This window comes from Schistocerca americana, chromosome X (assembly GCF_021461395.2).
Source record: "Schistocerca americana isolate TAMUIC-IGC-003095 chromosome X, iqSchAmer2.1, whole genome shotgun sequence".
Taxonomy (NCBI): Eukaryota; Metazoa; Arthropoda; class Insecta; order Orthoptera; family Acrididae; genus Schistocerca; species Schistocerca americana.
This window is the reverse complement of record NC_060130.1, coordinates 327,270,510-327,285,483: the sequence shown is the minus strand read 5'-3', so window position 1 is coordinate 327,285,483 and position 14,974 is coordinate 327,270,510. Positions and strand designations below refer to the sequence as shown.

Here is a 14,974-nt window from a genome sequence, read left to right as displayed (position 1 = left end):
TCTTTGGGCAACTCACATACACTCCTGGAAATGGAAAAAAGAACACATTGACACCGGTGTGTCAGACCCACCATACTTGCTCCGGACACTGCGAGAGGGCTGTACAAGCAAAGATCACACGCACGGCACAGCGGACACACCAGGAACCGTGATGCTGGCCGTCGAATGGCGCTAGCTGCGCAGCATTTGTGCACCGCCGCCGTCAGTGTCAGCCAGTTTGCCGTGGCATACGGAGCTCCATCGCAGTCTTTAACACTGGTAGCATGCCACGACAGCGTGGACGTGTACCGTATGTGCAGTTGACGGACTTTGAGCGAGGGCGTATAGTGGGCATGCGGGAGGCCGGGTGGACGTACCGCCGAATTGCTCAACACGTGGGGCGTGAGGTCTCCACAGTACATCGATGTTGTCGCCAGTGATCGGCGGAAGGTGCACGTGCCCGTCGACCTGGGACCGGACCGCAGCGACGCACGGATGCACGCCAAGACCGTAGGATCCTACGCAGTGCCGTAGGGGACCGCACCACCACTTCCCAGCAAATTAGGGACACTGTTGCTCCTGGGGTATCGGCGAGGACCATTCGCAACCGTCTCCATGAAGCTGGGCTACGGTCCCGCACACCGTTAGGCCGTCTTCCGCTCACGCCCCAACATCGTGCAGCCCGCCTCCAGTGGTGTCGTGACAGGCGTGAATGGAGGGACGAATGGAGACGTGTCGTCTTCAGCGATGAGAGTCGCTTCTGCCTTGGTGCCAATGATGGTCGTATGCGTGTTTGGCGCTGTGCAGGTGAGCGCCACAATCAGGACTGCATACGACCGAGGCACACAGGGCCAACACCCGGCATCATGGTGTGGGGAGCGATCTCCTACACTGGCCGTACACCACTGGTGATCGTCGAGGGGACACTGAATAGTGCACGGTACATCCAAACCGTCATCGAACCCATCGTTCTACCATTCCTAGACCGGCAAGGGAACTTGCTGTTCCAACAGGACAATGCACGTCCGCATGTATCCCGTGCCACCCAACGTGCTCTAGAAGGTGTAATTCATCTACCCTGGCCAGCAAGATCTCCGGATCTGTCCCCCATTGAGCATGTTTGGGACTGGATGAAGCGTCGTCTCACGCGGTCTGCACGTCCAGCACGAACGCTGGTCCAACTGAGGCGCCAGGTGGAAATGGCATGGCAAGCCGTTCCACAGGACTACATCCAGCATCTCTACGATCGTCTCCATGGGAGAATAGCAGCCTGCATTGCTGCGAAAGGTGGATATACACTGTACTAGTGCCGACATTGTGCATGCTCTGTTGCCTGTGTCTATGTGCCTGTGGTTCTGTCAGTGTGATCATGTGATGTATCTGACCCCAGGAATGTGTCAATAAAGTTTCCCCTTCCTGGGACAATGAATTCACGGTGTTCTTATTTCAATTTCCAGGAGTGTATCTGAGAACCTGTTCTGTATACTAGACCTTTTATCAGTCTGCAGTAGAGCACTGTGTCAAGCACTTTCCAGAAGTGTAGGAATATGGAATCTCTGTGTTGTTCTTCATGTCTGTTTTGTAGGATATCGTAAGAGAACAGGGTAAGCAGTATTTTGCATGAGCGATGCTTTATAAATCTGTGCTGATTTATGGAGAGAAGAATTTTTGGTCTCTTATTTGTGAACATGAGAGATGCTCAAGAATTCTGCAGCAAACCGACATGAAGGATATTGGTCTGTAATTTCCCAGGTCCATTCTTCTACCGTTCTTGCATACAAGAGGCACTTGCGCTTTTTACTGGTCACTTGGGACTTCGCATGGCAAAGGATTTACTATAAATGCAGGATAAGTAAGAGGCAAATGCCAGAGAGTACTCTCTGTAAAAATGAACTGGGATTATTCCACCCAGACCTGAGGACTTATTTATTTTTATTTTGAGCTCTTTAAGTTGCTTTTTGTATGCTCGTGATGCCTGTCTATGTCCTCCATATAGGAGTCTGTACAGAGGGAAGAAAACAGTCTTTGATTTGCCTTCCCACATCTTTTTCATGTGTTGGCTCCAATTTTAATTGTTGGTAATTGTAATCCCCATACATTTAGGTGAATTGAGAATCTTTATATTCGTGTGATACATCATGTAACTGAAATGTAACAGAATTGTTTTAGTACTCATGCGGAGAACCTCATACTTTTTGTTGTTCAGGGTAAATTCCCATTTTTTGCACCATATAGATACAATATGTAAATCATTTTGGAGTTTATATTAATTTTCTGACAAGTTTCCTGACAGTAAACAACAGCATCATCTGTAAACAATCTAATAGGGCTGTGCAGATTATTTACTAAATGGTTTATATAGATTGAGGATGGTATAGGTCATATAACACTTGCTTGAGGAACTCCAGATATCACTTCTGTTTCACTCAGTGACTTCCCATCACGTATCACAAACTGTGATCATTCTAACAAGAAATCACAAACCTAAGTTCACACTGTGATAGGCACGCAATTGGATTAAAAGATGCTTGTGAGGAACAGTGTCAGTAGCCTTCTCCATATCTAGAAAGATGGAATCAACTTGAGGTCCCCTGTTGACAGCATGGATTACTTTGTATGAATGAAGAGTCAGTTGTTTCACAAGAACAATACTTTCTGAATCTGTACTGTTTGTCAATATATGGTTTTCTCTGAGGTATTCAGTATCACTTCCATCTAAGAAATCCTCCTGGCTTTCAACAGAGCAGATATCTAGGCATTTTACACCCATGCAAGCTTGTTTGTGGTTTAGTTATTAGTTATGTATTTGATACACAATTTTTATCATTGTAATATGGAATGTGTCAGTTTGCTGGCTGTATATACATGGTTTTTGTTGGTAAGCACTTGAGCCACCCATTTTGCACATGGAGATAGATTGAGAGAGAGAGAGAGAGAGAGAGAGAGAGAGAGAGAGAGAGAGAACAAATCCATAGGTCTGGGGTTCAGTCCTGTGTAGTCTTAACACTGCTACTTATCACTTCTTTCTTTTCTAACAATAGTGTGTATGTGTTGAAAATGACAAGTTGTAGCATGGTTAGAAATCCATGTTAAACTATAGATCCCCCTGTAGCTGGTTGGAAAAGTCAATTCAAATTTGAGAAGCGGCCCAGGATATGCCACCTGGTGTAGGGTTATGCCTGGTCAAGTACTGCGGTATTCATACCAGCCATCAGGTTGAAGACAACTTTACCTTAGCTTACAGCTACCTGATTGAGGATGTTGGCTTGATGGATGGCCTCTGCTGATGAGTGTGGGCTCATTGAAACTCGTAATTATGTATCAGCATTTGCATATTGTACTGTTGGTTTGCAGTGAAGTTCGTAGTTATAAATACTTGCATGCTGGACTTGTGTGAAATTTTTAGGCTTTTTGGAAGTTGAAAATGTCGGAGCCAAAAAAAAAAAAAAAAGTATATAACCATTTGGAATTAATTTCTGTATAGAAATAAAGAGAATTTATGTATAGCATAGACTGCAGCATAGGCCGCCTTTTTCTTTTTAGAAACAGAAAATTCATGATGGTGTTAAAGCTCTGGAGACAAAGACAATTAGATTCTTGGACCAGATCGATTTTCTGTGCACTTGGACAATTCTTACTCATTATCATAATGTGTCTGTTGTTAGAAAATGCATATTCCGGGAATGAAAGTTGTGAGATATCAGATTAGCTCGAATTGCCTGTTTAGATTTAGAAATATGTGTCCATTCAAAATAAGTGCCCTTCTTTCACAAGTTACCTATTACTTGTGCTGCTAGAGAAATATATTTAGCATAGTAATTGACATTTCCCAAAATACATTGTAGTATTTTTTAATTCCACAGATTTTGTTGGTTCTCAGTGTAAGCTGGATGTTTCTTCATAGGTTTGGCACCATTTTTAGGAAGATCATCACGTAGTTGAAAAAAAATTGTTTTTTTGTAAGTTACATTTTAGGCCTGCTTCTTTCAACTTAGTGGACCAGACTCATAGATTAGAACAGGATTTTTCTGATTATCATTGCAAAATTAAGGGTGCACTCACTATGGTGGAAGGTAGAATCTAGTAGCAGTGTAGGCTGAATGGTATGTTTTATTGCTGATATAGTCTGTGTAACTATAAATATGCATTGAGCAACTCATTTTAGTGATAACCCTGGTAGTTTAGCTATTAATTCAGTAAAGTGAGAAATTGGTGTAGAATTGGTAATTGACTGGGCATTCAGTGTGGGATTTTGAGCTCTATCTACATGTAGAGCTCCCATTGGTTCTCAGTTGGTGAGCTGATGCATTGGTCACTGGTGCCTTATGCCTGCAATCTGTGTAACTCTTTCTTGGCCACTAGTTTTTGTGAGAATGGCACTGAGTGAATGTGACTAAATTCAGGAAGGGCAGCCTTATTTCACTGCGTGTGGGCTTTGTAATTTGCTGCACAACCTGATATTGTAGAGAATACATCTCTAAATTTGTGGCAGAGACTGTGCACTTATTGGAATAGAATTGTATTGGAAACAATGTTAACAGCCGCCTAAACTACGAGACCAAAAGCACCAAAGTTTTTGAGGCAGAATGCTTTTAGACAGGGAATTATTTATGGCCAAATGCGTGATTAAGCAAAGGACTTGTTTATAATCAGTGTCAGTGGTGTATAGGGCTTCAATTGGGGATAACTGAATTGTTATAGTTCACCAAGGGAAATGTGTAAACAATACTGGTGGATTTTGTAAAGACAAGTTACGCTGGGGCTAGGGAGGCCTCGCCTTGGTTTATTTACAAGAGAGAGTGATACCTGATGCCTGTTGTAAGCAGTAAAAGTTAACAAGTCTTTATTTCAAAGCATAAAATCCAATTCTCACTGTATCAAGACAGAGTCCACAGATAGTAGCACTGAGCCAACCTGAATATACCCTTGCCTCTTGCTTCAGAGATTGCATCACAACTGACTCAGGCTAGCTCTGGGCTGACTTAATATACCATTTTCGTTTGTGGTCTTGGCAGAGAGCACTCTTCATGACAAGCACCATCTCATTACAGGTGCAGCTATAGTACCGACACTACTTTTGTGCCAGCTACTCTGTTTCTATAGTAACTTTGGGTGGTGCCACTACATCCACCCCCTATCCCTCCCCCGCCTGTAGTGACTACTGGAGCAGAACAACACAATTGGTGTGTTGTCCAGTGGTGGATCAATGTCCGTGGATGTCACTGTGATAGCCCAGGTAGATTGAATCTTGATGAAAGTTGTATGAATTGCCACAGGACAGGAGGGTCCTCTGGGGGTGCAGTAAAAGGTGACTGACCAAGATGAAAGAGGTGATATTGTTTTCGGTGTGGCCACTGAAGTCTGTGGGTGGAGGCCACAGGATGTAGGGGGTGAAGATCATCCCATGGATTGAGGCTGGGTGGTGTCGGAGATTGTAGGCCCATGTCAGGGTGCCCATCCAGAAGGGAGAAGTCACAGTGATGACATGTGCCTGTGGCGGATGCAACATATCTGAGGGGGTCCAGTGGTGAGTGGCCACAAAGCTGCTCCAATAAGCTGCGTCCTTCATTCAGGATGGCCCTGCAATTTGCTAGAAAACCACAGAAGGGGTTAGGTGCGGTGTTAGACATTTTCTTACAGGTGGCATGAACTTAAACATCAGTTGTGTTCCCTAATCTGGGTGTGAAGATTTGAGCATATCTATCACAGAGAGTGTTTAAGCAAGCTGGGTTGCATGGCATTGCACTCTTTCATGAACTATATACCAGAAGGTGTGAAAGGAGCCTGTCTCCAAAAACATTGTCCACTGTGGGGTCAGCTACCACAAGAAAATTTACAAAAATGTTCAAGGTTTCATTGGCACACTTCACAGGTCCTGATTCGTTGCCACTTTTGTAAATGTGAGTTACTCACGAGCTGTCTATTGCTACCAGCGTGTGTTTCACATAGCATGGAAGCAAATAAGAGAAATTAGCACATGCTCCCTTTGTGAGTGGAACATGAAAGGAAATGACTAGTAGTGGTACAAGATACCCTCCACCATGCACCATATGGTGTCTTGTGGAGTAAAATGGGAGAGTGAAGCTTATCACACTTTATTAACCACGGTAAAAAAACTCACATATATAAATTAAAATACTACATAGTAATGAAGGTACATACAATATCATGGCAAAGATACAAAAGTTCCCGTATATTGCAGGTTAGCGGATAGTGTATAAAATGTCATGTATTGCGTAACTGGAGGGAGGTAATGTATAGCATATGGCTCATGAAGACGACATGCCCCATCATCATCTTGTGTATTGAATATAAAAATACAATCATATTTTAACTATGGTGGAAACACCATCCTTATATTTGTGTAATAAGTAAAACACTTCACTCTTGCACGAAGATGTAGTGGCATGGTATATCTCCATAAGTTCTCATGTCATAAGTAATAGAAAAACATAGAAATAAATGAAGTGTTCCACTAAAGGAATGGGATACAAGATGAGGTGGCGATTCTGATAAGTTACATGTACTGTTCAACTACCATTCAGTTTTTTTGAAGCACTGAGTTGAAGTTGTTCAGATATCTTCTATAAATCAATTCTGATACTTTAACGTGTCTTCTGGGAGAGTCTCTAGATGACTATAAATTTCCATCTTTCAAAATATTCATGGTTCTGTCCTTCTGTATGGTGTGAAAGATTTGCATTATGTTTATTCTCTTTTAGGTGCATGTTGAATGTGTTGTAAGAAGTTGAAAAGCCTGCTCAATAAATTTTACATTTACTAGGACAAACATACAATCCATAATTCTTATGAAGCCTCACAGAAAATTAAGGATTTTTAGTACTGCTGCAACTGGGAAAGTTTGTATCTTTTGGGATCTCCTATATGTAATGTGAAATCTATATGTTTTGTCAGTAAAATGTCTAACTTTAATGTGTATTCATTGATAACAACTTACACTTGACAATTATGTAAGGTCAGAATTGCAGTCTTGTATCTTGATTGCAGCCAATGGTGAACACAATGTCCTTTAAAAAATTCTACAAAACTGTGATCCCAAACCAAATACAGTTATTTGAAATGTTGTCATCATAAGTCGATTTACTCATTGCCAAGTGTTGTGACATTGTTTCTTCATTCATTTTTTAGACAACAGAATCTTCAACTAGCTGTCTCTATCCACAGCGATCTTCAACTCTTCTTAGTAGAATGTGAAGAGATAGGCCGGTAATGTTCTTTGTTTGATCCAGTTATTTACTTGGTGGTCTTCCTTGTAGTCTTCTGCCCTGGATTTTTCCTTGCAATATGATCTTTTTTAAGTTCATCCCTTCTCTTCTCAAAATGTGCTCAAGTATCTGAAATTAACGTTGACTGACATTGGAAGATTAACTTCTTGTGATGCTAAGTTCTACAGTAACGAAAACATTGGTTCTTCTTTCTGTCCGTGATGCACATAACATTTTCCTCAAACACTACGTATCGAAGGTATCAATTAGGCTTTTGTCACTAGCTTTCGTGGTCCAGGTCTTGCAGCCATACAAGAACACAGAAAATACCAATGATTCCCTCAGGCACAACTTTGTTGTTTTGGATTCATATGTAAGTGTAAATAGTACTGTGTTATTTTGTATTTTTGTCGTGTTTAAAATTGAATTACCTCTTTCAGTAACCTGGTGAAGGACTATGAATCTGGATACACACCAAATCCTGACATACTGTGTAACAAGCATATAAAATTTGACAAATTTTTTAAATATGCAGTGGAAACACTTGGTTGTGATGCAGTTGCTACTGGTCATTATGCTCGAACATCATTTGGAGAGTATTTAGAGGATTATAAACCATCTAAAGGTAGTAACAACAACACCAATAATAATAATAATAATAATAATGGTTATTACTAACAATGATAAATTACTGTTGTAACATCTAACATCTGCAGCCTGTTAGTTTGTTTCTAGGAAAGTTCCTCACATCTGGTTTTAGTAAATCTTATTTCAAATGTGCATGTTATTGAATGCTTCATAATACTCATATTGCATTTTCCAGGTGTACACTTACTGATTCCAGTTGATAGATTCAAAGATCAAACATTTTTCCTTAGCCAGGTCAAGCAAGAATCTCTCCAGAGAACACTGTTTCCACTTAGCAATTTAACAAAGGACAGAACAAAACTGATTGCCTGTGAGGCAGGTTTTGACATCATTGCCAATAAGAGAGAAAGCACTGGTATTTGTTTCATCGGAACAAGAAATTTTCAGAGATTTATTTCAGAGGTACGAATGTAAATTGAAAATATGTTACTTTTCTTATTTATACCCTGTTTTAATCCTGGATCTCTATATTTCATGGGCCCTTCTCTACCTACTGATCTACTTGTCTGTACTACATAGACTCACTTAAAGCTTCAGTATACTCCTAAATTTTTCCTTCGGTTCCATACTCCTCAGAAGAGTATCCTCAACAGCGTGAGAAATGGCAGGGTGGAAATTGACTTAGCTATGGTGTAAGTTTGTTTGTTGAATGATATTTTGAACTGTCACCGAAGTAACTGTGTGCTGGACCGGGATTCAAATCTTGATATTTACATTGCACAAACAGTTCCATAACAATCGAGCCATTTGAGTATGCCTACAGTCTGATAGTCTGCAACTAAATCACAACTGTTGTGTGGAACATAGATCTACATCTACATCACTGCTCTGCAATACACAATTAAGTGCTTGGCATAGTGTTCATGGAACCACTTTCAGCATATTTCTTGACTGTTGAATAGTATGGGGCTTTAAGAACACCTAAATATTTCTGTATGAGCTCTGGTTTCTCATATTTTATTGCAACGTCATTCCTGTCTATGTAGGTGAGTCAGCAAAATATTTTCGCATTTGGAGGAGAAAATTGGTGACTGAAATTTTGTGATAAGCTCTCACGCCAATGGAAAATGCCTTTGTTTTAATGATTGCTGCACCAATGTGCGTATTGTATTCCTGACACTCTCTCCTCGTTTTTGTAAAAATACCAAACAAGCTGTCCTCTTTTTTTTAAATTTTTCCATGTCTTCCATTGGTCCTATCTGATAAGGATCCACCACCAAGCAGGAGCACTTCCAAAGAGGATAGGTAAACATAGTGTAAGCAGTCTCTTATAAACTTGATGCATCTGCTAAGTGTTCAGCCAATAAAATGTAATCTTTGCTTTGCCTTCCCCGATATATTTTCTGTGTGATGGTTCCAATTTAAGTTTTGTTTTAGGGGTCAGGCACTCCAATTTAAGTTGTACATAATTGTAATTCGTAGGCATTTAGTTGCATTGATAACGTTTAAATTTGTGTAATTTATTGTGTAATCAAAACTTTTTAGTACTCATGTGGAGGACTTCTCACGTTTCAGTGTTCAGGATCAGTTGATACTCCGTATGCATGCAATTTGATTAGAAGCCAATTGTGAGGAATGGGGTCAAAAATCTCCTGCATATCTGAAAACATGGAGTCATCTTAAGACACTGTGTTGATAGCACTCAGGGGCCAGTTGTGTTTCACAAGAATATTATTTTCCGAATTCGTGTTGACTGTGTGTCAATTTATCATTTTCTTCAAGGTATTTCATAATGTTCAAATGTGATATACGAGGTGGAATCCAAAATTTTCAGGACTGGCGCTGCCATCTGGAAAGTACAAGTAGTAGATCTTTGAACTGCTAGGTGGCGAGAATTGCATATCTGATGAGTAAGTGTGCGGAGTGGCATTCAGCTGCGAGGACGTGTTGCGTGTCCACAGTGATTTCCGTAATACTCTGTGTTTGGTGTGTGGCGATTTTATGATGGATCCGCAAACAGAACAGTGCGTGTGCATGGACCTTCGTCAGACCGCATCTGATGATCCAACCTTCTTGTCATGGGTTGTCACTGGTGACAAGAGCTGGATTTACAGTTATGACCCAGAGACAAAGCAACAATCGTCCCAGTGGAAGAGCCCAGGCTCTCAAAGACCCAAAAAAACCGCGACAGGTGAAGAGCATGATCATTGTTTTCTTTGATACCAAGGGAATTGTGCACAAAGAATTCGTCCCACCCAACCAAACAGTGAATTCCGCGTACTACTGTGATGTTTTGCGACGGCTCCATGAAAACGTGCGGTGACGATGGCCCGAACTGTGGCATCAAGGGAACTGGCTGCTGCATCACGACAAGCCCTGTCACATGGCCTTGCTCATCAGGGCCTCTTTGGCAAAAAACAACATGGCAGTTGTACCCCACGCAAAGTACTTGCCAAATTTGAGATCTTGCGACTTCAGGCTATTCCCAAAACTGAAACTCAAGTTGAAAGGCTGTCGGTTCGACACTCCAGAGAGGATTTAAGAAGCATTGCTGGCGGTGATAAACACTCTCAAAGAACAGGACTTCCAGAAAACGTTTGACCAGTGGCAGAAGCGCTGGGACTGGTGTGTATGTGCGGGTGGGAACTACTTCAAGGGTGATGGTGACCATTAGTCCAAAGGTAAGGTTTTCAACAGATGGCAACACCAGTCCCGAAAATTTTGGATAGCACCTCATGTGTTCCAAAATTTTACTGCAAATTGATTTCAGTGATATGGGTTTATAATTTGGTGGATTACCTCTATTTCCATTCTTGTACATTGGTGTGATCTTTGCAACTTTCCAGTCCTAAGGTTTGGATCTTTTGTCAAGTGAGCAGTTGTGTATGATTGTTAAAATGGAGCTATTTCATCAGCATGCTCTGAAATGAACCTAAGAGGTTTACCTTCTGGACCAGAAGACTTGCTTTTATTTAGTGACTTCAGTTGCTTCACTACAGGAAGAGTATATAATTCTAAGTTACTTGTGTTGGCAGCAGCTATTGATTTGCATTCTGGAATTTCAGAAATCCATGTTTAGTAACTCTGCTTTAATGGTGTTGTCATAGATAACATTACCATTGAATATTTTGTTCATATGTGGGTCCATGGCTTCCAAGAATTTTGTGAAAAAAACATTATCCGTAGTGAGATGTAAAGTTACCCTTTATTTGTTATGCGATTGACCAATTTTGACACTTAAGTCATTTTCAAACACTTATATATAAACACTATGCAATATGTTGTGGCATACAGCCAAAAACACATTCCATATGTGAAATATATCATCTACACTACAGTCTAAGAACTAAAACATCATCCTAGAAGCATATAACCACTTCATCTCCTGTGTGAACCACATGAACCACAAGAATTCCATGTACAGATTAAGCAATTCTTGTATGGACATCTGCCTGTGCTGACAGGTACAGCTGTAGTGCCAGAAACTGGTGAATCTTCCTGTAATACGGAGAAATAGTTAATGTGGTGACAGGAGTTTTCTAACTACATCATAGAAATCTGTAAGTTACTGCTTATAAATAATCATATTGTCTTCAGAAAATTTTTGGCGTGAAGTTAAGACAAGCTGTTACAGAAGTTCCTTAGCAGTTTTCTATTAAATTTTGAACAGTTCAGCATCTAATGTCCTTTCAAATTAGAAAAACTAGAAAAGCTTCTAAGGCAAACCATGAGCAATCACAGTTATTGCAGCTTAAACTTCAGTGAATACACTATCTGATCAAAAGTATCCAGACATCTATTAATGGACATTAATATGGGATGTGTCCACTCTTTTTCTTTGTAATGGATTGAACTCTGCTGGAGTACTTTCAAGTAAGGTGTCTGAATGTCTGTGGAGGAATGGCAACCCATTCTCCCTCAAGAACTAAAACCAGAGAAGGTAGAGATGTTGTGTTGAACACTGGGTCAAGAATAAAGTTGACTTTATAATTCATCCCAAAGATGTTCCTTTGGGTTCAGGTCAGAACTCAAGACAAGCCAGTCAGTTTCAGGAATATTATTGTCTATAAACCATTGCCTCACAAATGCTGCTTTATGGAGAGTGCATTGTCATGCTGATACAATCAACATCTCTGAAATGTTCCTCTCCTGTACACAGCACGCAGTGGTATAAAATGTTTTCATATCCTTCCATATTTAGCATTTTCTTAAGTGCAATAACCATTGGAAGCATCCTTGTATCATAACACCATCTCCCCTATACTTTCCCATTCTGCTGTTATAGCTTCCCTATTGATAACAAAATACTCCCTGCCTTCTTTTTTACTGGAGGGTCTACCTCTTGGTCAATTCCGCATTACATGCGGGTGTCCACATACCTTTGGTGTCCGGATACTTGTGATCAGAGCCTTTTGAAATGTACACAGATCACACACGTGTTTCTCATCCTTGGAAATTTCAGCATGTGAACTGGCACAATGGTTAGCACATTGCTAACTCTATTGTTGTGCTGTCTTGGTGATTTGTGTCCTTATGAACATGATGTTCTTATTTATTTTCGGAAATTGGATTTATTTGGTTCATTATCAATTGGTGTTTTGCTATTCTCATTTTTCATCAAATTACTGCATGTATTTCAGGCACAGGTCATTTAAGGTTTCTTGTATAAAAGGCAGTTAATGAAAACAAGACAGATTGGAAAAAAAGTAAGCAAACTGTTCATTATTTCAAAAGTAATCGCCATAACTGTTAATGCATCTATCCCACTGTAAGACAAGATGGTCAATGACTTCATGAGGCATCCCACATGTTGCCAAGGTGGGTTCGACTATGCTGCAGAACAAACAATCCTGCTGGAGGAACATCCCCAACTGAGCATTATGGCAGAGGTTGAAAATACCGCTTCAGTTGTAAGGTTCTTACAACTAAAGTGATATTTTCAACCTTTGCTATGCTGCATAAGATTTTCTGGGAAGCCCTTACGTATCCTCCATACAGACCCAATCTCTGCCCATGTGATTTTTTATGTTTTTGGAGCCCTGAGGAAAGACATCTGTTACTGTCAATTTGCTTCAGACAAAGAAATGCATGCCTGGGTACAATCATAGTTCCTTAGATAATTGCAAACATCTTCCTATGAAGACATTGACCTTGTCTCACAGTGGGGTAGGTGTATTACTGATCACTTGTTAAATAATAAACAGTTTGTTTACTTTTTCTATGTGTGTCGTTTTCATTTGACTGTGCCATATATTGACATCTGTTATGGACTTAAGGCAAACAATTGTAATTAATTTATTTTGATTTTTATTTCAGTATGTCAGAGATAAACAAGGTGCATTCGTGGATATAGACACTGGGCATATTGTTGGTGAACATAAAGGAATACACCACTGGACACTCGGACAAAGGTGTCGTTTTGGTGGTATGAAGAAACCGTATTTTATAGCCCAAAAAGATGTAGAAAGAAACATCATCTATGTGGTAAGTGTAATAATTGTAAAAATGTGTAACATTCTCTACAGGAATAATACTTTTGGATTAGAGATTTAATACTACAGCATGCTAAAGTAATATACCAAGTGATGAAGTGCAGTGTTTTCGTAGACAGTGACAACAAAATCTGAAGGACGATGATTTATATCCCTGTCTGGTCACCCATGTTAAGGTTTTCCATAGTTTTCCTAAATTGCTTGAAGCAAATGCTGGGTTGGTCCCTTTGTAAAGGACATGGCTGAATTGTTGCCATGTCCTTCCTCAATTCAAACTTGTGCTCCATTTAATGGTCTTGTCTTTGATGGGACTTTAAACCATTATCTTTCTTCCTTGCTTCCAGGGAAAACACCACACTGTAGGATGGACACACACACACACACACACACACACACCACACACACCACACACACACAATGAAAGGAAAAGAAAAGGAAAAAAACACCTATGATGTGTTTGGCAATAAAAATGCGTCTTAATATGGACAATTAAAAGAGAATATTAAAATTATTTGTCAGCTATCTGTGGCTGATCGATCACTCTGAAAAGGGGTTGAGGGGGGTGGGGGGACAATCAAGCAGCCAATCTGATGTTATTAAAACAGCACCGAAATAATTTGAAGAGGATATCTGACACCACACAAAATTTCAAAATGTACGCAGCCATTATGAGGTTGACACCTCTTCACAAGATAGTTGGGGCACATCTTCCAAAACCAAAAACTGTCCTATTGTCAGTAATAAAATCTAGTCAGTTATGATGATGCGCTTTGAAATCAGTGTGACCCAACAATCTGTCTCCAATCCCTGGAGGCAAGAGCTGTTGGTCCTGGGGCTATGACCTGGGAATGAAGTCATGGAGGCAAAATGTTTTATTTCCTGGGAAGATACTGTAGTGCTCAAAAGTATTCTGTAGTTCTGATGTTATGGTATCAGTACAGTTTGCTTGCAATCACAGCAGACCATCGTATGTAGCTGTGTCACTCCATCAAGAGCTTCACATTGCTGCAGTTACATATCTAGTAAAAAAGCAAAGTCATAGAATAACACTGTAAGTATATATTTCTGTAGCTGAAAAGTATTTTGTAATTTGATTTGGTGGTAGAGTATTCATTAACTATCATTACTAAGGTATTCAAAAAGTATTTATTCATTTGTACAGTCAATTAGATGCATGCCAAAACACAAAGAATACTCAGCTGATGTGAGAAAACCTGTTTTGTGTGCTTTGAAGAAGGAAAGAGACTATGCCATATCACATCAACTAATAAGTATCTGGAATCAACGACAGAAAGAGGAAGGAACAACAGCCAATGAGCCAAAGTCAGGTCATCCTCGAAAAACAAGGAGGAAGGACAGAATGATTTGTAAGCCGTCGGCTCCTGATCCAAGAAAATCGGCTTGACAAATTAGGGATGATCTGGTTCAGCATCACGGACTGTACATAAATGTCTCTGTTGTAAAATGTAGCAGCTGATTAAAACTGTAGGTGACCATTGCATAAACAACTCATAAATGCAAAAAATGGAAAGAAATATCAATTTTTGAGTGCTACAGATTGGTCTATTATTTTATGGAGTGATGAAAGTAAATTTAATGTACGTTATGCTGATGGTGTGCAGTATATAGGTCACCCAGCAATCCAAAAGGGATGACAAAAAGTACCAGATGCCGATCATTAAGGATGTT

General features: G+C 40.2%; 1 protein-coding gene across 1 annotated transcript in view; it reads left to right on the top strand.

Moving 5' to 3' along the window:
- LOC124555762 (mitochondrial tRNA-specific 2-thiouridylase 1) overlaps positions 1 to 14,974 on the top strand; it is an 89,645-nt gene that overhangs the window by 45,787 nt on the left and 28,884 nt on the right. Inside the window, exons 3-5 of the mRNA XM_047129802.1 lie at positions 7,646 to 7,830; positions 8,029 to 8,255; positions 13,110 to 13,277. Coding sequence (XP_046985758.1) covers positions 7,646 to 7,830; positions 8,029 to 8,255; positions 13,110 to 13,277 — 580 coding nt within the window. The remainder of the gene's footprint in view (positions 1 to 7,645; positions 7,831 to 8,028; positions 8,256 to 13,109; positions 13,278 to 14,974) is intronic.